The sequence below is a fragment of the Microcebus murinus genome, chromosome 14 (assembly GCF_040939455.1).
Source record: "Microcebus murinus isolate Inina chromosome 14, M.murinus_Inina_mat1.0, whole genome shotgun sequence".
Classification (NCBI taxonomy): domain Eukaryota; kingdom Metazoa; phylum Chordata; class Mammalia; order Primates; family Cheirogaleidae; genus Microcebus; species Microcebus murinus.
This window is the reverse complement of record NC_134117.1, coordinates 28260006-28283688: the sequence shown is the minus strand read 5'-3', so window position 1 is coordinate 28283688 and position 23683 is coordinate 28260006. Positions and strand designations below refer to the sequence as shown.

The 23683-nt window shown below is 41.4% G+C and overlaps 1 protein-coding gene and 1 pseudogene across 4 annotated transcripts in view; one reads left to right on the top strand and one right to left on the bottom strand.

The window, feature by feature from the left end:
* Positions 1-23683, bottom strand: part of MMS19 (MMS19 cytosolic iron-sulfur assembly component) — a 36921-nt gene that overhangs the window by 7619 nt on the left and 5619 nt on the right. For 2 of the 4 annotated variants that reach the window (XM_012767579.2, XM_012767569.3), the window contains exons 2-14: positions 13529-13577; positions 11008-11108; positions 9282-9367; positions 8844-8918; positions 8347-8416; positions 7769-7897; positions 7618-7679; positions 2498-2584; positions 1983-2057; positions 1509-1586; positions 818-956; positions 407-561; positions 82-160 (exon numbers count right to left, since the gene is read on the bottom strand). In XM_012767579.2, coding sequence (XP_012623033.1) covers positions 82-160; positions 407-561; positions 818-956; positions 1509-1586; positions 1983-2057; positions 2498-2584; positions 7618-7679; positions 7769-7897; positions 8347-8416; positions 8844-8918; positions 9282-9367; positions 11008-11108; positions 13529-13577 — 1185 coding nt within the window. Of the gene's footprint in view, positions 1-81; positions 161-406; positions 562-817; positions 957-1508; positions 1587-1982; positions 2058-2497; positions 2585-7617; positions 7680-7768; positions 7898-8346; positions 8417-8843; positions 8919-9281; positions 9368-11007; positions 11109-13472; positions 13578-23683 lie in introns of those variants that run through there. The other 2 variants (XM_076009891.1, XM_076009892.1) reach the window with 2 other exon arrangements.
* LOC105873119 (large ribosomal subunit protein uL1 pseudogene) lies at positions 14051-15000 on the top strand (annotated as a pseudogene).

The following is a 23683-nucleotide window of genomic DNA, read 5'->3' as shown; positions in this document are numbered from 1 at the left end:
CATAGCACTCTGCCCTGCTATCCTTTGTAGGCTACAGTGCTCAACAGCTCCCGGGAAACCACAACTGGAAGGTAACCTCACCTTTGTCTTCATAGCTCCATTTCTGCTGCAGCTTCAAGAAACCCAGGATCATTTCAAGGATTGTCCGCCGCTGGTTGCTCTGTAATGTTTTAAGAGGTACTAGAGTCAAAGAATATTTTAAAGGATTTCAATCCTGCTATTCTGGAAGTAGGGAGAATATCCTTTTATGTAGAGTCAGGGAAAGAGTGAACAAGAGAACCAGCAGCAGAACCAGAGCAAAACCCACCGTCTCCTATCTGTGCCCAAGTTAAAGCCCAGCTTGCTCTGAGAAAAGGATCCTGGCACACAAGTCCCATAATTTCCCCCAAAGATTCCACTCCCTTACCTGACTATGCTTGTGGAACTGTTCCAGCAGTAAAGGCAATACGTTGCTAGTGATGTGATCATAGGCCCGGGCAGATGCACCTGCAGCTGCCTGCAACAGTTTGGCACTAGGCCACACCAGTTTCATGTCCGGTTCACACAGATGGTGCCTGCAGTCTAGAGAGGCAGCACATCACAGACCTGGGAAGTAGGCCAGATGTTGCCTGATTCCCCTACCATCCAGACAGGTTGGAGACTGAGACCTGGGACAGTCTGCTAGCAGTTACCACTCAAATTGTCTTCAATTCAAAGTAGGGCTGTAGCCCCTAAACCACTGAACATGTGGGGGCTACACATGAAAGGTCAGTGGCCATTAAGGACTGTTTATCTCTATTGTGCTCACTCCCCTTTCTGGCTGCCAAGGCCCCGTTACCCTGTAGGATGTTGCTAAGGAAGGAGTCCAGAAGGTCCTCGGCATCAGCCCTCAGCACAGAGCGAGACAAACACGCAGTCAGGGAATGAAGGGCCGCCAGGCCCTCTGCCTCTACCCGCTCGCTTGCCGTCTGGAACACCTGTCGGGGAGGGATCCCATGGCTACTGAGGTGAGCCTGCACCAGATGAGACCTCACCTATCCACTGTCTATTTCCATGGTGGAGAGGGAGGATTGATATCTTCTAGGGCACAGCAAAGGAAATTAACACACCAACTGAACGTCTTCTCAATTGCTATATTCTCACCAGTCCTTCATCTTATTCATGATTGGGTTATATACTTTTTGAGAAACAGAATGCCAACTCTGAGCAGTGGCTGTTGGAATCCCCTGTCCTAACTCTCTTTCTTCCCCCTTTTTTAGCATGGTGCCACAGGCACCAGGACCTACACTTCTTGCCATGTAAGGACAGGAAGTAGGCAATATGCAAAGATGATCAAGTGCTCTCACCAAGCAGCTGACCCTCACATAGGAACTCTCTCTCGTCACTCAACTAGAATTATGTCCCCTTGTTTGCTACTTAATAACCTTTGGTCCTGGGGACAACAGAGGGAAAAGGACAGGGCGCATTAATTCCCCTCATGCCTGACAAGTGGGAGTTAACAGTAGTGAGTTTATCTAAGTAACACTCACCTCTCTGCGGATAGAAGACCAAAGACTGGGGAGGAAGTCCTTCAGTTCCTTCTGTCCATACCCAGCACAGCAAGCATTCTGCCAAGGAAACTGCAGGTATCAGCTATCTGCAGGCTCACAGATCCTAGGATATGCAAGCACCTCAGCATAATGGCACCTGAAGGAGCCTGGCTCTCAGCAGAAAACCTAGCAGAATTTCATAATAGTCCTATCTAGGGCACAGAGAAATAGGAGCTTACCCTAATTAAGAAAAAAAAGCATAAAGAGGGAGCCCTTTCCTCAGTTACCACTCAGTTACTACAGGACAGGACAAGTATGCAGTTAGGAGTTTTAGCTCAACACATGTGCCCAAATGCTGGATATCCCTCCATTGAGGCCCATGAACTCTCCTCTGGGTGTCCAATAATCTATATCCTTTACTACCCCTAACTTGTCTAACGGCAATTGGATCTTGCAAGGAGAAAAATCACTCACCAGAGTCTGTAGAGAATCCATCTTGGCACTCAGAATCTCGGAATCCACTTTCTCAATCAGCAGGGGCAGCAGGAACTGTGGGGGAGAGGGAAGATCTTAAGCCTGAGATGGGTAATGTCTCTGCCACATCAAGGTCAACCATGTCCTTACTGCCACCAGTCCCCAGGGGCAGGTGCGACATCAAGGAGCTATGCTCAAGTCAGGAGTTGTAACTGTTAGCTAACCTTCCTGCCAAGTTGTGGCCAGAGCACCAGTTACCTGGAAAATAGGCAAGTTGGCAAAGTTACAGGATCTAAAAAGACAGTACCATAGAAGGATTGGATTACTCTTTTAAAGGAAGAGATGGTAAAGTATTCTACATCAAAGGTCTGAAGGTACACTTGCCACACAAGACACTTGCAGGATGTGATACCCTAAAATGTACACTGGATGTTTCTTTTTCCCCATGCTTTTACTGTCTTTTCTTCAGAGCCTTCTATGGGCAGAGGCTGTATACTAACTTTGGCTAAACCCACCTCAGCAAATCGTGATGTAGATGCCAGCACAGCTCGAAGACTCAAGATGAGATCTTCTCTCTGGATACCATACGGATCATTAGGTGGCTAGAAAAGGAAGAAGGGCCATGTTTGCATAACTCTTCAGACCACCCTTGAACACAGGCTTGCACCTGGCAACCCTGCAGAACAGGGTGATATTTATACCCAATCTGGCAAAATAAGAAGATATGTGGCAAAATAAGAAGATATGAGGCCCCAGCAAGAAGACATGCTTGATCTTCTGTGTTCTTTTTTTTTGAGACAGAGTCTCACTCTGTTGCCCAGCCTAGAGTGAGTGCCGTGGCATCAGCCTAGCTCACAGCAACCTCAAACTCCTGGGCTCAAGCAATTCTACTATCTCGGCCTCTCGAGTAGCTGGGACTACAGGCATGCGCCACCATGCCTGGCTAATTTTTTGTATATATATATATTTTTAGTTGGTCAATTAATTCCTTTCTATTTTTAGTAGAGACAGGGTCTCACTCAGGCTGGTTTTGAACTCCTGACTTTGAGCAATCCGCCCGCTTCGGCCTCCCAGAGTGCTAGGATTACAGGCATTAGCCACCACGCCCAGCCCATTTTATGTGTTCTTTGAGAAATAAATGCATTTATTTTTTATCTGATCACACATTTTCTATCATTTCACCACTCAGAAATAAGTATCCTTAACTTTCTGGTGTATTGCTTTCTTCTCTGTATATGTTTTATTACTATGTATAGTAATAGTATACTATACTAGTAATACTATACTAGTATAGTATACTATTACTATGTATAGTATACACTGTTTCCCTATTATATGTATACTTAAAAATGATTATTTTGTTTATATGGTTTGTAATCTATTTTTCCACTTAATATATTAAAAACGTTTTTTCATGGTATTACATTATCCCTTCATAACATTAGTTTCAGTGACTGAGACTATTTAATTTTGTGGTTGAACCACAGTTTATTTAAATAATTCCTCTTCGATGGATGTTTCTATTTTTTCACCATTATAGAAAGCTATAATTCTGACAACATAAAAAGCATTGATGATTTCTGTGTCAAGAGGGCAGATTGAAAACATGAATCAGATTTTCCTTTTCCTCTTTGGAAATGCCACCAAAAATATAATAATAAAGAATTCCGTGTTTTTTTTTAAAGACATAAAGCTAAAGGTCGAAGAGAATATGATAAGAGACATGAACGACAAAATTTAAGAAGTTAAAAAGCAGATGGATAAGAAAATGACTTAACAGACCCCAAATAACAAAATGCTAGGTAGACTTAGGCAAAGATGAACGACTACCTATGCATTCAAAAGGCTTTGGAGGCCAGGTACGATGGCTCACACCTATAATCCCAGCACTTAAGGAGGCAAAGGTGGGAGGATTACTTTAGGCCAGGAGTTCAAGACCAGCCTGAGCAACAATGTGAGGCCTGGTTTCTACAAAAAATTAAAAAATCAGCTACTGTGTTTCCCTGAAAATAAGACCTACCCATAAAATAAGCCCTAGCAGGATTTCTAAGCATTTGTGCAATATAAGCCCTACCCCCAAATTAAGACCTAGTGATAGGGGTGGCTACGCAGCATATCTGCACAACCCATGCATTTCATCGTGGAGCAGTAAAGAAGACGAGCAGCCCTTCTTATCTGCCCCATCGTGACAGCTACTATCGCAGAGGTGACCGGAAATGTGCGGGCAGCCCCACCAACAAGGTCGGCTCCCCCTGTCAGGTCCTGGCCATCCCGTGCGTGCTGCAAGCTGAAGTTTTGAGGGGAAAATAACACATCTCCCGAAAATAAGCCTTAGAGTGTTTTCTTGAGGAAAAATAAATATAAGAACCTCTTATTTTCGGGAAACACGGTAGGTGTGGTGGTGCACATGAGTAGTCCCAGCTACTTGGGAGGCCGAGGCAGGACAATCGCTCAAGGCCAGGAGTTTGAGGCTGCAGTGAGCTATGATGGTACCACTGCACTCCAGCCTGGGACAGAGTAAGACGTCTCTTTAAAAAAAAAAAAAGAGGCCGGGCGCTGTGGCTCACGCCTGTAATCCTAGCTCTTGGGAGGCCGAGGCGGGCGGATTGCTCAAGGTCAGGAGTTCAAAACCAGCCTGAGCAAGAGCGAGACCCCGTCTCTACTATAAATAGAAAGAAATTAATTGGCCAACTGATATATATATATAAAAAAAATTAGCCGGGCATGGTGGCACATGCCTGTAGTCCCAGCTACTCGGGAGGCTGAGGCAGAAGGATCACTCGAGCCCAGGAGTTTGAGGTTGCTGTGAGCTAGGCTGACGCCACGGCACTCACTCTAGCCTGGGCAACAAAGTGAGACTCTGTCTCAAAAAAAAAAAAAAAAAAAAAAAAAGTAAGAAAGAATCATCGTTTCCAGCTATTTATATATTTTACCCAGAGACATTCTAGGCAAAACAAACTTATAGATAATATTAGGAGATATTGTAGACTTACAAATCTAAAAAATTTTTACATCATATCTTCTCTCAGGAAGATATAAAAGGAGGTAACTATCAAACTGGAAAGTAAACCACAACATGAAGAATATGTGAACTCAGGAAATAGATCTGATCTAAGAGAAAAGATAAGGGAGTCCTAGGATGATAGTAAAGGAAGATCCAATATCCACTCTGTATTAGGGGTAGGAAGTAACCAGTTGAGATTGGATAGCTCACAGCTAAGAATAGTCTTAACATTTTTGATGGTTGAAAAAATCAAAATAAGAATATTTTGTGACATGTGAAAATTATATGAAATTCAAATTTTAGTGTTCATAAAGTTTTATTGGAATATAGCCACTGTACCTATTCTTGTGTCCATGACTGTTTTTGTGCTGTAAAAGCAGAGCTGAGGAATTGCATCAGAGACCACATGACCCACAAAGCCTAAAATAGGTGCTGTCTCACCCTTTATAGCAAAAGTTTGCCAACCCCACATAGGCATAGTCAAAGTTAAAGGAATTGAACCTTATACCAATGAGATCCGCTTTGATGGCATATGGTCAAAACTGATTTGTAAGACAATAAATATTTCTAATACAAATAGTTACACTAGAGCCACGTATATGTTTTAATTAATATCTTGACGGCCAGGTGTGGTGGCTCACGCCTGTAATCCTAGCACTCTGGGAGGCTGAGGTGGGCGGATTGCTCGAGGTCAGGAGTTCGAAACTAGCCTGAGTGAGACCCCGGCTCTACTAAAAATAGAAAGAAATTAATTGACCAACTAAAAATATATATATATAAAAATTAGCCAGGCATGGTGGCGCATGCCTGTAGTCCCAGCTACTCGGGAGGCTGAGGCAGTAGGATTGCTTGAGCCCAGGAGATTGAGGTTGCTGTGAGCTAGGCTAGGCAACAAAGTGAGACTCTGTCTCAAAAAAAAAAAATCTTGACAAGAGCTTTTTGCTTCTGATAAATTGCAGTGCAGAACAACATACAAAAATCTGTTCAAGAGAAACTCTCCTAATATTATCTATAAGTTTGTTTTGCCTAGAATGTCTCTGGGAAAATATATAAATAGCTGGAAACAGTGACTCTTTCTAAAGGAAAAATGGATGGTGGTAGTAAAGGGGTGTGAAAGAGGCTTATTTCTCTACCCTTTAAATGTTGAATCATGCTCAATGTATTACCTTTCAAGACAATGGATGAAATATTCTTCCTCTCCCCCAAATTATAGATGCATATATTTTTAACCCAGCAATTCCACTTTTAGGAATTTATCCTATCATACCCATAAGCTGCAGCATTGCTTGTAACAATAAAAGATTAGCAAGAACTTTTATCCTTTAGAAGACTAGTAAAATTAATTAGGTATTTCTCTGTGCACCGGAATATTATGCAGCCACAAAGAATGAAAAAGCCAATTTATCTACTGATACAGAACACTCTAAGATAGACTGTTAAGTGAAAAAAGCAAAGTATAGGAAGAGTGTGTGTGTGTGTATGCTACTTTTGGGGGGAGGCAGCATTTGCTTATATATGGATGAAAATGCTCTGTAAAAATACAAACATAACTGATACATTTGGTTGACTGTGGAGAAAGAAAGGTGGTAGGGAGATATTTTTACCCTTTTGGACTCTGAATCATGTGAATGTATTATCTTTTCAAAATCAAAACACAAAGCAAAGTAAAAATAGGAAGAACATGTTAGCTGAACCAGGATCTTTTAAGATCTCAAAGGCATAAGTTCTTCTGAGATAGAAATAGGAATATTGGTTATGAAAGAGATGAAAAGATTCATTTCAGGAGAGAGGTGGTCCTAAGCAGCATGTCAACGGAAATAATCTGGTAAGAAATTCCCTACAGCTCAGATGGCTGTGTCATTTTAAAGGCAGGGAGAGTTAATACTCAAATGTTTGGCATGCCGTAACAGAACTCCTTTCCTTTCTTCCACACCGTTAATGCTTGCAGTACACATACCCACACACACCCACATGGTGATGAGACCCTCAGTATTTGGAAGAAGGGAAATTAAATGCAGAGTGGGAGGAAGGCCCAGGAGGGCCAAAGCAAACACCTTATGTACATAGTGTGTTCAATCATGCCTCTGTTTAGTCATTTTGTTTCTATTGCCTGAGATGCCCTCTCTAACTCCAGAGTCATATCCTACGCATCCCTCACAAACCAACTGAAATCCTATCTTATCTGTGAAGCTAGTTCCTGCCTACTCTAGCTCACACTGAACTCTGTCTTCTCCGCGTAACTATAGCACCACTCACTTTGGTACCTAATCTCATATTGTTACTTAAATGTTTCAACCTTCAAGGGCAGGGACAATGTTTTACAATCCTGTAGCCCCTCAGGACTGAGTACATTGTTAAGGAGCTTACAGAACTCCCCAAATACCTACTTACTTGAATCCTTTCTCCAATGTCAAATGCTTCTTCACTTCCCAGTTGACTAAAATGTAAATTCATCAGGGCAGGGATTATCTCTTTTATTGACCTGTACCCTCAGTGCCTACAGTGGGGACTGGCACACAGCAGATAATGACTATTTGAATGAATATGACAGACAAACAAGCTTGGTAAAAAGGAAATTTAAAAAATAAATAAAAAATTTGAATGGGGATGAATGAGGGTACTACTACTTACAGGGGTAAAATCGATAGGGAAATAACAGGATGTCACTTCAAACAACTCCTCCACAAAGGGACCTGTGGCAACAGAAAAGAATGAGGTTGACTTATTAGCTTCATTCACCTGACAAACCCTAACCAGGAAATTCATAGCTACGAAGACATACCCAGGCTATAGTCCCTGGAGATGAGGTCATGGACGATGCGGAAGGCCACCAGAAGATTACGGGGATCCTTTTCCCCATCCATCACCTGGATGAAGCCAAAGGTGAAGTCAGCTCCTAGGCCCTTTAGCTCTGGGAAGGAGAGAATAAGGTCACTACTGTCCTACAGGATACAGAACTTAGGCTTTCTCCTGGCCTGCGTTCTCCCTTTGCCATCACTGCCTCCCCTTTCCTCTCATGGCACACTCTTTTCTTCTCCTTTTCTAAGAGAAGTACTCAGCGAAGAGATGTGCAACTACATACATACTGTTGTCTATATATTTAAATGAATTTAAGTATAATTTATAATTTAAATATATAAATGAATTTAAATATATTTAAGTGGATTTAAAACATTGGCTCAAACAAACTCTACCCTTCCTTTACTTCACCAAGGAGAGAGGGGACCCCTAGGTTCACTTTAATCATTCTTCCCTGGGTACTGGCTCTTCTATATAGCCTCCAGGTTAAAATGAGTACTATTAATGGGAAAAAGTAGGATGGGCTCACTTTTCAGATTCCCAGGGAGCCCTGCCTCTTACCTTCTTCTCGGGTTTGCATAAAATTGGTGATGATACTGTAGACTGTGTGTCGGTCAACCTGTGGCAGGGACTTGGGAGTAAAGGAGAAAGGAAGTGAAGAAAGTGCTCAAAGAATACCTCAGCTGCAAAGAATACCTTGCTCAAAGAATACTTCTTGCTGCAATCTCTAAGTAGACAGTGCTCTTTATATCAGCATAAGATCAACCTGAGAAGAACTGTAGAGAAATAATATGGCTATTGACTCAGCAGTACAGCAGTGGTGCCAATGACCCAAACCTGATTGATGGATGCCTTACTTTCTGTAGATTTAAGAGGACACAGGTCAGACATAATGGCACACACGCCTCTCCACATCCAGTAGCAAGAAATAATATATAAGCATGGTCACAAGACCTAAAGAGTTCAGACTTAGAAGACAGTAATTTTTGTCATCTAATTCTAGTGATCTCAAGAAGTGGGAGACAAAGGAGAATACCAACATGACTGTTATCACTCACCTGTACATGTACCTCCTGGAAGATGGCTTTAAGCACAGAAACAGCCAGTCCTGGAGGCAGAGCCACACATAGGCTCTATGGGAGAAGAGAAGGTATGTGAGGACAGAGGGAATTACACCATGGCCTCCAAGACACAACCCTGCAACAGACCTAATGAGCTACAGTGGGAATGACAACATCCTAGTTCAGAAAGAAATGCTAACGGTGAGAAACTTTCTCAAACTGATGAGCTCTCTGCAGCTCCTTCCAGTTTAGCAATGAATTCCAGTCCCCTGAAGGATACTCTTACTCTCCAGAGTAAAAAGATAAGTAGAGTGGGCTAACACTAATTTGGGCATCTGCTTCTCAGCAGTTGAAGCCTTACCGTCAAAGGCAAGGAGGGAACTAGGCAAGGTCTCCCATAAACATAGTTATGTAAGGAAACAAAGGAAAACTTACAAGGGCCCTCAAACCCTGCAGGACAGATGGGATCACAAGATGATGGTCCTTCAGCCGGTTCTCATAGAACAGGATCAAGTGTACCACTGCACAAACCAGATTCAGCCATTAGTTTGCACAGGTGCAAAAGAGCCCACCAGCTTTGCTTCCTTCCCTAAGTCTGTAAGGGGTGTTCCTGTCTGGGTTCTACTACAAACTTTCTCCTTCACTAAGAGATATGTACCATGTTCTCCCATTTGAAGGTGACTTGACTTGATCAGTCAAGAAAATAGAGGAACATATCCATTCTCACATAGGTCCACAGTAAAACCCATTCTTAGCCCAGAACTGCCTTTCAATAGAACTGGGGGTCTGCAAACTTTTTTTTTTGAGAGACACGGTCTCACTCTGTTGCCCAGGCTAGAGTGCAGTGGCGTCACCATAGCTCACTGCAACCTCAAACTCCTGTGCTCAAGTGATCCTCCTGTCTTAGCCTCTCAAGTAGCTGGGATTACAGGTGTGTGCCACCATGCCTGGCTAATTTTTCTTTTTTTTTGTAGAGCTAGGGTCTCATTATGTTGCTCAGGCTGGTCTTAAACTTTTGGCCTCCCTCAAGTGATCCTCCTGCCTTGGCCTTCCAGACTGCTAGGATTATAGGCATGATCCACCATGCCTGGCCTGTAAACTTTTTGTTGTTGTTGTTTTCTTTTTTTTTTATCAGCCCTGTAAACTTTTTCTTAAAGGGACAGATGGTAAACATTACAGGCTTATAGAACATAGTCTCTTCCCAACTACTCAGCTCTGCCACTGGAAAATAAAAGCAGCGTATGCAATAGATAAATAAATGGGTGTGGCTGTGTTCCAATAAAACCTTTTAATTTATAAAAACAGATTGTAGGCCGGGCGCTGTGGCTCACGCCTGTAATCCTAGCTCTTGGGAGGCCGAGGCGGGCGGATTGCTCAAGGTCAGGAGTTCAAAACCAGCCTGAGCAAGAGCGAGACCCCGTCTCTACTATAAATAGAAAGAAATCAATTGGCCAACTGATATATATATAAAAAATTAGCCGGGCATGGTGGCACATGCCTGTAGTCCCAGCTACCAGGGAGGCTGAGGCAGAAGGATCGCTGGAGCCCAGGAGTTTGAGGTTGCTGTGAGCTAGGCTGACGCCACGGCACCCACTCTAGCCTGGGCAACAAAGCGAGACTCTGTCTCAAAAAAAAAAAAAAAAAAAAAAAAAAAAAAAAAAAAACAGATTGTAAGCCATGGCACTTGCCTGTAGTCCCAGCTACTTGGGAGGCTGAGGTAGGACTGCTTGGAGCCTAGGAGTTCAAGGCCAGCCTAGACAACATAGCGAGACCATGTCTCATTAAAAAAACAAAAAACAGGCTGTAGTTTCCCTACCCCTGCTATAGAAGATAAATAAGTTGGTGGCTTTTTTTCCTCAGGACTTCAAAGCACTTTGGTATTTCATTACTTTTCCTCTGTATCTATGAAATAATACTCTGTTCATTTTATAGAGTGGGAAAGATACACTGAAAAAACTGCTATGGCTACATTTGAAATCCTTGTAACTTCTGTCTCAATTCTAATCATCTCTGCCACACATATCAGTGGGGAATGAAGGTCCTGCAACAGCAGTTCATAGATAGTTATGCCTTCCTTTCCTGCCTATAAAGTTGGCTTGAATAGACATGGGAAAGCTTGGCTGGGCAATCAGGAAGACATTCCTACTAGTGATGCCGGTACCTTCCTTCTCCAGGAGCAAGGAGTGACACTGGAGTAGCACTTGTGACAAAAGCTGGATTCCTCGTGCCCGAGTTCGGGGTTCTGTATTCTCTAGAGACGACCTGGGGAAAAGTAGAATACAGAAAGCCTGCTATTACCCAGTTCAACCTTTGAAGGAACAAATATTTTAATATTAATCACATTCACCCCTGGACATGGAAGCAGAGCCAAGCCCTATTAAAAGAGTAAAAACAACCCGGAGAGGTGCTCCTGAGGTAATGGCATTACAGATACCAAAGGACAGAAGCATAAAGAATCAAATGTTCTGGCATCATTACAGGACATGTGATTCCATAGCCGGCAGAAGTTTCTGTCTCCAAGTACTTCCAGCTCAGCACTTAATGGGCATTGTGTTTATTCTTTCTCCCCAATGGTATGATTGTGACATTTCTCTGAAACAGAGCTTAGCAGGGTTTAAGAGATGATTGGCAGCTGCAGCTTCTACCAATATAGGAGAATAAGTATATTTTTGTACATTATTGCTAAGGAAAAGATGCTGACAGTAAGCAACCACACCAAGGTCCTAGGGGAAAAAAAGCACAAAAAAGTCAAAACTTTGCAAGTGGATGTTTACAAAGGAAGATGGCCAGAATAAAGGTTTAACTATATAGAATTATTGATATGGGAGAAGCTGGACTGAAGCAAAAAGGAATTGATTTATCTTTAAAATGCTCCATAGAAATTACATTTAAACATACTAGAAGTACTCTAACCAAGAATAAGAAGGAAGTAAGTTTCTGGAGGAGAGCTGGGCATGACAATTGCATTAACCCTCAAAAATCAGGGTGTATATAATTAAGAATAGTGAGGCAAAAATAAGATCAGTTGGCAGGCTCCCTAGGGCAGAAACCTGTAGAAAAGTTTCTGCTCAGGCAGTAGAAAAGTGTATATTCAGAGCATTTAAAAATGGACTAAGACACACAAATTCTCACAGCAGTATTATTCAGAACAGCCAAAAGGTAGAATCAATTCACATGTCCACCAACTGATAAATGGTTAAACAAAATGTGGTATATCCATACAGTAGACTATTATTCAGCAAGAAAAGAAATGCAGGACTGATAGATGATGCAACATGGATGAACCTTGAAAACATGTTAGGTGAAAGAAGCCAGGAACAAAGGTAACATCTTTTATGATTCCATTTATATGAAATTTCCAGAATAGGCAAATCCATAGAGACAGAAAGTAAATTAGTGATTACCAGGGGCTGGGAAAAAGAGTAAAGGGGAAATGACTGCTAATGGGTATGGGTTTCTTTTTGGAGTAATGAAAATGTCCTGAAATTATGTTGAGAAGTGCACAAATCTGTGAATATACTTTAAAAGCCAACGAATTATATACTTTAAATGGTAAACATTAAAATATGTGAATTGTATTCAGTAAAGCTGTTACTTTTTAAAAAACAGACCAAGCCCACAACCATGCAAGTAGATAGGCCAAACTGCCTAAGAGAAATACCTAATAGTAACTTCGTTTGTTTCCCTCAATTTTCTAGTTTTCTCTGTTTTAGAAGACATGCTGGCTGGGCGTGGTGGCTCACGCCTATAACCCTAGCAATCTGGGAGGCCAAGGTGGGCGGATCACTCAAGGTCAGGAGTTCGAGACCAGCCTTAGCAAGAGCCAGACCCTGTCTCTACTAAAAATGGAAAGAAATTAATTGGCCAACTAAAAATATACAGAAAAAAATTAGCTGGGCATGGTGGTGCATGCCTGTAATTCCAGCTACTTGGGAGGCTGAGGCAGAAGGATCGCTTAAGCTCAGGAGTTTGAGGTTGCTGTGAGCTAGGCTGATGCCATGGCACTCACTCTAGCCTGGGCAACAAAGTAAGACTCTGTCTCAAAAAAAATAAAAAAAAAATAGAAGACATGCTGGCTGTTAACAGTTAACTAATAAGACTTGTCAATTTAAATGGTCTACCAAGTATGAAATATGAGGAAAGCAGGCATTAGATTGTAAGTACATACTTCTGGTGCTTAGAATCCCAAATTATTAATATAACACTGCTTTTTCAGCTGTTCCCCCAACTCTTTTTCCTTGGTGGGGATCTGCTGCAGGGTTAGCCTCCAGACAATTCCCTAAGCAGGGTTCACAGCTTGTTTGAGTCAGTCTAGGCTGACTAGAATCCCAGGAGGGTGAGTGGGTCTAAAGAAGCACAAGAAGAACCCCAAGTCTAATTAAAGAATAGTTGATGGCCTTCATCCACTCATCTCATGTCAAACCTGCAGGCTAAGCCAAGGCTCTGTGCTCCCAAACACTACTTAAGAAGCCTCAGCCAGGTGGCAGGAAACTTTTTTCAGGAGTAACAATGCAAAGACATAGGCTTAGTCAGACTAAGGTACTAATATGCTGGGCCAAAGGGGAGATACTGGGCTACAGGAGGAGAAATTTAGGCTCCACGAAAGCAGCAATGCACAGAAGTAACCTTTCAGAGTGCACAGGCAGGGCTGGAGAAGAGCATTCCAGAGCAGAGGCTCTTACCCAAGAGCTTCCACCACTTGTAACACAGTATAGCTGCCGGATTTCACATCTAGAGGAAACAAAAGAAATAAATATGAAAAAACAAAAACCAAAAACCCCCATCACAGGGTTCAATAATGGCTCTACCCTAAGCTTTGTACCATGGGGTCCACTATGACTGCCAAGAACCCCTTCTAGATAAGAAGCATTACTGTAACATCTCACATATGCAGCTTTAAGTATAAAGACTGAAAAGGAAGTAAAGGTATCATTTGTAAATGACATGAATGAATATCTGGAAAATCCAAGAGAAATAAAAAATATTACTAACAAAATAACTCATTAAGGTACATGGGTACAAAACTAATATTATGAAACTTAGAATCTTCACATAAAAATTTATAAAAAAGAAAACCTTCATACACACACACACACACACACACATATATATATATATACACACACAATAGCCTATACAATGATATAAGGGAAAAAAGAGCCTATTTAAAATAGTAAAACAGGCTCTTTTCCAGTTATCAAGGCATGAGGAACCACGAGTTAAAAGTCTCTCAGGACACCCTGGACGAAGCAGTGCAGGAAGTCTTGTATGGGAACCAGCACAAGCCCTGGACGTTTTTGGAAATGGTGGAAGTGCAGATCAGCTTGAGTGAACTATGACCCTCAGAAGGACAAACACTTCTCTGGCACTGTCAGGCTTATGTCCACCCCCTGCCCCAAGTTCTCTGTGTGTATCCAGGGGGACCAATAGCACTGCGATGGGGCCAAGGCTGTGGACATCCCCAACATGGACTTTGAGGCGCTGAAGAAAGTCAACAAAAACAAGAAGTTGGTCAAGAAGCTGGCCAACAAGTATGATGCCTTTTTGGCCTCAGAGTCTCTTATCAAGCAGATCCTACAAAGGCTTGGCCCAGGCCTAAATAAGGCTGGCAAGTTTCCTTCCCTGTTGACACACAAAGAAAACATGGTGGCCAAAGTGGATGAAGTGAAGTCCACAATCAAGTTCCAGATGAAGAAGGTTCTATGTTGGACCATGGTCATTGGCCATGTGAAGGTAACAGACAATGAGCTGGTGTACAACATCCACCTGGCTGTTAACTTCTTGGTGTCATGCTGAAGAAATGGACAGAATGTCTGGGCTTTATACATCTAGAGATCAAGAGCACCACGGGCAAGCACCAGGGCCTGTACTAAGGCACATTCTAATACATCCTAGTGCTGTCAAAAAAATAACAAGGCTGGCACGGTGGCTCAAGCCTATAATCACACCAATTGGGAGGCCAAGAGTTACATAGCAAAGACCCCATCTCTCTCTCTGTCTCTCTCTCTCACACACACACACACACACACACACACACACACACACACACACACACACAATTAGCCAGGCACACTGTCACACACCTGTAGTCCTAGCTACTTGGGAAGCTGAGGTAGGAGGATTGCTTGAGCCCAGAAGTTCAAGGCTGGAGTGAGATATAATTGTACTGCTTGCGTGCAGAGCAAGACCCTGTCTCTAAAATAAATAAATAAACAAAGAAATAAGGGGGGAAAAAACGAGAGAAAACACCTAGATATAAACTTTCCCCCAATTTTTTAAAATTGTGGCAAAATATGCTGGATATAAACTTAACAAAAAATGTGCAAGATCTGAATGATGAAAATTTTAAAGCACTAGTGAGATACCACTTCACACCTGTTAGCATAGCTTTTATCAAAAAGACAAGACATGACAAGTGTTGGCAAGGGTATGGAGAAAAGAGAACCCTTGTACACTGCTGGGAGGAATGTAAACTAGTATAGTCATTATGGAAAACAGTATGAAAGTTCCTCAAAAAATTAAAAATAGAACTACCAAGGGATCCAGCAATTCCACTTCTGAGTATATATCTAAAGGAAATAAAATCAGTATCTCAAGAGATGTCTGGCTGGGCACGGTGGCTCACACCTGTAATCCTAGCACTCTGGGAGGCAGAGGCAGGAGGATGGCTTGAGGACAGGAGTTTAAGATTAACCTAAGCAAGAGCAAGACCCCATCTTCCCTAAAAATAGAAAAATTATCTGGGCATTGTGGTGGCAGTCCCAGCTACATGGAAGGCTGAGGTAAGAGGATCACTTGAGCCCAGGAGTTTGAGGTTGTAGTGATCTATGATGATGCCACTGCACACTCTACCCAGGGCAATAGAGGGAGACTCTGTCTCGAGGAAAAAAAAAAAGGGATGTAATATTCCTGAAAGACTCAAGATGACAAATCTCCCAAGTTAATCTATAATTTTAAAATAATCTCCACAAAAACACTAGCAGAATTTTTGGAGGAACTAGATTAATCTTATTCTAAAGTTCAAATGCAAATATATACTGTTTCCCCAAAAATAAGACAGGGTCTTGGCCGGGCGCGGTGGCTCACGCCTGTAATCCTAGCTCTCTGGGAGGCCGAGGCGGGTGGATTGCTCAAGGTCAGGAGTTCAAAACCAGCCTGAGCAAGAGCGAGACCCCGTCTCTACTATAAATAGAAAGAAACTAATTGGTCAACTGATATATATATAAAAAATTAGCCGGGCATGGTGGCGCATGCCTGTAGTCCCAGCTACTCGGGAGGCTGAGACAGAAGGATCGCTCGAGCCCAGGAGTTTGAGGTTGCTGTGAGCTAGGCTGACGCCACGGCACTCACTCTAGCCTGGGTAACAAAGCGAGACTCTGTCTCAAAAAAAAAAAAAAAAAAAAAAAAAGACAGGGTCTTATGTTTATTTTTCCTTAAGAAGATACCCTAGGGCTTATTTTCAGGGGATGTGTTATTTTTTTTTAAGTACGGTACAACAATCTACATTTATTCAAATATACTAAAAGTAAAATGAGTAAAATGGCAGCTACAGCTTTCCTTCTTCCCCCTGGGGACACACAATACCTAAAGCAGAGCATCTGGCTCCTCACTTCCCTGAGACTTTCTCCTCAAAGCCTCAGCTTACAGCAAGCACAGGATGGCCGGGACCTGACAGGGGGAGCCGACCTTGTTGGTGGGGCTGCCCGCACATTTCCGGTCACCTCTGCGATAGTAGCTGTCACGATGGGGCAGATGAGAAGGGCTGATCGTCTTCTTTACCACTCCACAACAAATGCATGGGTTGTGCAGATATGCTGTGTAGCCACGCCCATCACTAGGTCTTAATTTTGAGGTAAGGCTTATATTGTGCAAATGCTTAGAAATCCTGCTAGGGCTCATTTTATGGATAGGTCTTATTTTCAGGGAAACATGGTATATGTGTGTGTATATGTGTATAATTAGACAGGCAAATTCTGAAAAAGAAGAGTAATAGAGAAGGAACATAGTCCCCCTTCCAGATAAATATTAAAAGATTATTATAAAGTCACAATAATTAAAACAGCATGTGCTTTTGGAATATACTTGAAATTTTCCATAGGAGAAGTAAAAAACAAAATCAACCAGTATAATTTGAATTCATATTCAGACTAAGAAATCAATGATACAGTAATAGAAGAAGGTCCAGAAAGAAACACAAAAACCTATGAGAATATGATTTTTTTTTTTTTTGAGACAAAGTCTCACTTTGTTGTCCAGGCTAGAGTGAGTGCCGTGGCATCAGCCTAGCTCACAGCAACCTCAAACTCCTGGGCTCAAGCAATCCTCCTGCCTCAGCCTCCCAAGTAGCTGGGACTACAGGCATGCGCCACCATGCCCGGCTGATTTTTTCTATATGTATTAGTTGGCCAATTAATTTATTTCTATTTATATAGAGACGGGGTCTCACTCTTGCTCAGGCTGGTTTCGAACTCCTGACCTTGGGCAATCCGCCCGCCTCGGCCTCCCAGAGTGCTAGGATTACAGGCGTGAGCCACTGCGCCCGGCCGAGAATATGATTTTTAAAATCACATTTTAATTACTGGGAAAATCTTCATAAGTGGTGTTGGGATGACTGGGTAAATGTTTGAAACAAAAAATAACATTGGCCTTGAATCTGTCACTAAAATACATTTAAAGTGAATTTTTAAAAATGAGAGAAAATTTCTAAGTACAATATCAAATTCAGAAACCATAGAAGAAAAGATTGGTTAAAAAAAGTCAGATTTTCTACAATTAAAAAAATCACCATAGGACAAACAGGGAAAAATATTTTGCAATTTTTAAAACAAAAGGCCAGTTTAGTAATATATAAAAAGTTTTTAAAATCAATGAGAAAAAGGCCAACAACCAATTTAAATGGGCAAAAACAAAAAAAATGAGCAGGCATTCTACAGAAAAGGACATACAAGTACATAGGAAAAGATGATTATATTCACAAAGAGACACAAATAAAACTATGCTTTCTAGTAGTTTGGCAGATCTAGATTGGTAAAGATAAAAAATTTTTTTTTTTTTTTTTTTTGAGACAGAGTCTCACTTTGTTGCCCAGGCTAGAGTGAGTGCCGTGGCGTCAGCCTAGCTCACAGCAACCTCAAACTCCTGGGCTCAAGCGATCCTTCTGCCTCAGCCTCCCGAGTAGCTGGGACTACAGGCATGCACCACCACGCCCGGCTAATTTTTTTGTATATATATTAGTTGGCCAATTAATTTGTTTCTATTTATAGTAGAGACGGGGTCTCGCTCTTGCTCAGGTTGGTTTCGAACTCCTGAACTCAAAGGATCCGCCCGCCTCGGCCTCCCAGAGAGCTAGGATTACAGGCGTGAGCCACCGCGCCCGGCCAAGATAAAAATTTTGTAATACATTATGTTTGGTGATGGTATGTAGAAACAGACATGCTTAAAACATTGTAGGTGGGAGTATAAATTGGTATAAGCTCTATATGGAGGGTAATTTGACATCTTTAAAATTCCAGGTGCATATAGGCTTTATATCAGGAAATCTAGAAATTTATCCTATAGATATAGTGTTGTTCCTTGATATACATGAGGGATTGGTTCCAAGACCTGATGATACCAAAATCCATGGACGCTCAAGTCTTTGATATAAAATAGCATAGTATTTGCATATAACCTATGTACGTTCTCTTGTATGCTTTTTTAATCATCCCTAGATTACTTATAATAACTAATACAATCTAAGTGATATGTAAATAGCTGTTATACTGTGTTTAGGAATAATGACAAGAAAAAAAAGTCTGCACATGCCCAGAGACAATCTTTTTTTCTCCCCAATTTTTTTTTTGAGACAGAGTCTCGCTTTGTTGCCCAGGCTAGAGTGAGTGCCGTGCCATCAGCCTAGCGCACAGCAACCTCAAACTCCTGGGCTCAAGCAATCCTACTGCCTCAGCCTCCCAAGTAGCTGGGACTACAGGCATGCGCCACCATGCCTGGCTCATTTTTTCTATATATACTATTTGGCCAATTAATTTCTTTCTATTTATAGTAGAGACGGGGTCTCGCTCTTGCTCAGGCTGGTTTCGAACTCCTGACCTCGAGCAATCCGCCGGCCTCGGCCTCCCAGAGTGCTAGGATTAGAGGCGTGAGCCACCACACCCGGCCTCTCCCAAATATTTTTGATTTGTGGTTGGCTGAATCCATGGATGTAGAACCTATGGACATAGAGAGCTGACTGTATCTATAAAAGTACAAAATAATAGTACAGGGGCAATGGCTCATGCCTGTAATCCTAGCACTTTGGGAGGCCGAGACAGGAGGATCACGTGAGGCCAGGAGTTCTAGACCAGCCTGAGCAACATAGGGAGACTTCATCTCTACAAAAATTTTAAAAATTAGCCTGACATGGTGGTGCGAGCCTCAAGTGGCTGAGGCAGGAGGATCACTTAAGCCCAGGAGTTAGAGGTTGCAGTCAGCTCTGATGACACCATTGCACTGTAGCCCAGGCGACAGAGTAAGACCCTGTCTCAAAAAAAAAACAAAACAAACAAACAAACAAACAAACACACAAAACCCACAAAAACAAAATAATACATGTACAAGGTTACTTAATATGGCATCATTTGTAACAGCAAATGACTGCAAACAACAAATGCCCATCAATAAGAAACTAGTTAAATAAATTATAGTACATTCATACAATAGAATTCTCTGTAGCTACTTAAAAAAAGAAAAATGAAAAAAAGACTGAAGAAGCTGTATCTATACTGATAATGAGACAAGATCTAAAAGCAGAACAGTGTGTATAAAGTGTTTACAGTATGTGCACTGAATTGTTTTTAAAGGAGGGAGGGACTGTTTTTATTTGCATTTATTTATATCTCTGGAAGACATAAAAGGAACTAATAACACTGGTTGCCTCCAGGGAAGGACAATGGATAGTTAGGGGTTGAAAGGTAGACTTTTTTTTGAAAGATTTATAGAAAAGTTGCAGAGATATTGCAGAGTTCCTATATAGCCATTACCCAGTTTCACCAAACGTTAACATCTTACATGGTACATCCACCCAACTATATACATTGGTCAGAACTGAGAGATTAGATTAGCATTGGTATCTGTCACTATTTCTGTACCTATTCGTACATATTAAACTAAACATAAGATCGTATTAATGTCTCCAACTCTAATCTAGTACCAAAGGGTTCCTTCTAGCCATTCTCTTTGCTTATTTGTAACTTCTTTCTCTGACAGAAAACTGGTTCCTATTAGCTACCATTTATTATATTTGTTCAACCTTGGTATATCTGTAAATTACTTGCAGAACTGTTGCCCCACCATAAGAAACAAATTTAAAAACAGAGTACAGTGTTTATGAACAGCTTATGGTCTCCAGACAAATACTCTTTCCCTCCCCCCTTCAGTGAGGACACGTCACACACTAGTAATACAGTTAGATTTGTCACAGTCTGCATTCCATCTTGGGATGGAAGGAAGACTTCTTGCTGTGTATCCTTTTGTACCTTCTGAATGTTGTACCATGTAAATATATTAACTTATTTTTTTAAAATGTAATTTTAGCAGCACAATAGTAACTCACATAGACCTAACAGAAGCTTTTTAGAATATATTTGCAAGAGAGAAACAGAATAAAATGCTAACAATCTTCATAAGGGTTTTGGTTAACATACAGGAGTTCTAGCTAAATAAGGTGTGGCAATCAGGAAATTATTAGGTCATTAAGTACGAAATTTCCAATTTCAAATCAAAAGTGTAGTTTATTATATCTCAAACAAGAAGTGGTACAAGTAATCAAAGTATGTGACTAAAACTACTGACACAGTTTTGCCATCCTAATGATAGCTTGATTATGCTGGCAGCAAAGAAGCCTGGAGAGCAAGTAGCAATGAAATCTCGAATGGCGTTTTCCACAGCTTGTTAATAATTGAATATTTTTCCTTGCAAGAAGTGGTCCAAAGCCTGGAAGAAGTGGTAGTCAGTGCAAGGTCTGGTGAATGTGGTAGATGACAGAGTTTCCAAGTCCAGCTACTGTAGTCGGAACAGTGCTGTTTGTGCTACATGTGGTTGGGCACTGTCTTGCAAAGAGGATTGGCCTGTCTCTATTGATCAATCTCAGCTGCTTAATCGTAGTATCCTCATCATTTCATCCAACTGGTTGCAGTAGACATCCACTATAGCTGACTGACTAGGTTTCATGAAGCTGTAGTGGATAATACCAGTGCTGGACCACCAAACAGACACCATTAGCTTTTTTTGATATTTAGTTTTGGACTGTGTTTCAGCATTTCATCTTTATCCAACCATTGTGCCAAATGCTTGCGATTGTCCAAAAGATTCCAATTTTCATCAAATGTAACAATACAGTGTAGAAATGGTTTGCCTTTATGTTGTGACAGCAAAGAAAGGCAAGCTTCTATACAATTTCTCTTCTGATGCCAGTTTAATTCATGTGGAACCCATCTATCCAGCTTCTCTACCTTGCCGATTTGTTTCCAATGGCTCAATATTGTTGGAATAGTAATGTCAAACCCTGCTGCTAATTCATGACCAGGTTGAGATAGATTTGCTTCCACTACAGCTTTCAGCTCATCATTATTCACTTTGGCCTTAGGTCACCCACATGGCTTATTTTCAAAATTAAAATCACCAGAATGGACCTTCTCAAATCATCATACAGAGTCTTGCTTTGTTGCCCAGGCTAGAGTGAGTGCTGTGGCGTCAGCCTAGCTCACAGCAACCTCAAACTCCTGGGCTCAAGCAATCCTGCTGCCTCAGCCTCCCGAGTAGCTGGGACTACAGGCATGTGCCACCATGCCCGGCTAATTTTTTCTCTCTATATATTAGTTGGCCAATTAATTTCTTTCTATTTTTTTATAGTAGAGACGGGGTCTCACTCTTGCTCAGGCTGGTTTCAAACTCCTTACCTTGATCGAGCAATCCGCCCACCTTGGCCTCCCAGAGTGCTAGGATTACAGGCGTGAGCCACCGCCCCGGCCCTAAACACTTTGTTGATATTTCAAGTTGTCTATGCTACCTTGATTCCACATTGGAACTCATACTCAAAACTAACAAGAATTTTGGCTTTGTCTATGGTTTCACAAAAATTGCTCTAAAAAAAAATTTGAAAGATAATCACGAGCCAAACTGTGCGACTGGAAGACTGAATATATACCTTCACAATAAACATAAAACAAGAAGTATCAAAGTGAAATGTCAGATAATCAACTGTCAAACTCAGTATTAAATACTTAAAGAAACTTGGCATTTCATACTTAATAACCCAATACTTTGAGCAGCCTGTTCCGGGTTCCTAACCCATCCACTTCTAATTGCAAGACCCTAACTATTATAGTTAGCTCTTGCCAACAGGGGGGGGGGGAAAGTGAAAAGCAACTTGAAAAAAATCCTAAACTTCCAGTTCCCCTAAGCCCTGTAGTGTCAGATAAATAGTTAAGAGCTGAGCTGGGCAGAGGCTTACTCTAGTACTAGAGTAAGGAGAAGTCCAATCATTGCAGAAGAGGAGAACTCTAGTTAGGATGCATAGCTCGTGACTGGCACCAATTTAAACATCAGGCACTCTTAGCCTTACTCGTGCCAGGATGTGGAAGGTCCAGCTGCTGCCCTAGCTCCTGAGAAAGAGCCAAGGGTGGGGGAAGGGGTTGCAGCCAGACTAACAGGACAAACAAACCAAGGAACTGATAGTTGGGTTCTACACACAGTCTCTTAATGACAACACTTACATGAAGAGAAATACCTATTTCTGGGTTACAAGCCACAAAAGGGTGTGGCACCATTTGGGAGGGCAGAAAAGGATACTTTCTTGGAATGTCCTGGCTAGAGCCCAGAAAACTACTAGGAAAAAACATCTAAAAACTAATTTCAGGAGTGGCCACAGGAATTAGCAATTGTATACTGGAAGCCATAGGAACTGGTAACTGTTAACAGCAAAGAACATCACTGAACTGAATCTTTTTTTTTAGTAACATCATCAAACTTCTCAGTGGATGCCAGGTTAGGGTGTACCTCAAGTGCTCTGAGACAAAGGCCTGTTTAACAGGCCCCATTCAGTTCCCTGTATTATTTTTTTCATTTTTTAAAAAATGGAGGTAAAATTTATATGTGGTGAAATGCACAGATATTAAGTGTACAATTTCATGAGTTTTAACAAAAGTATACACCCAATCAAGACGCAGAACATTTGCATCATCAGAGAAAGTTCCATTATGCCCCTACCAGTGAATTCCCACTCTCATAGGTTGCTTCAAATTTATAATTGAAAACTACTTCTTCAGCATCCAGCATACATCAATATGAAACTGGTTGCTTTGTAATTACAAAGAAACATCCATCTGTGTGTGATTCCTTGAATACCAGTATGTGGGTAAACTCTCCTGGCAGAGCCTGTTAGTCTCCATATCTTTCACAAAATGCTTTCTTGAATCAATGTAGCACAAACATAACAGATAGTATAAAAGTAGTACAAAATTAGGGAAAAAAACAAGATAATAATAAGTAAGAATCAGAAAAAGGGCAAGTAAGCTGGCACAAAACTAGAATTGGCATTTTAAGGATGTTTTCAGAGAGGTAACTAACTTTAACATCTTACTCTAATTCTGATGATTTTTACCTCAGAAATGTCTTTCAAATATGACTACTTTTCATCCCTATAACCAGACTAGATAGTGACTGCCTTCAAAAAGCCTTCCACTTTTTGGTATGATGGAAATTTTCTTGAATTTTTTAATTGTGGTAATGGTTGTGGACCATTGTGCATATACTAAAAGCCACTGAACTGCTCACTTAAAATAGTTAAAGTGGTGAATTTT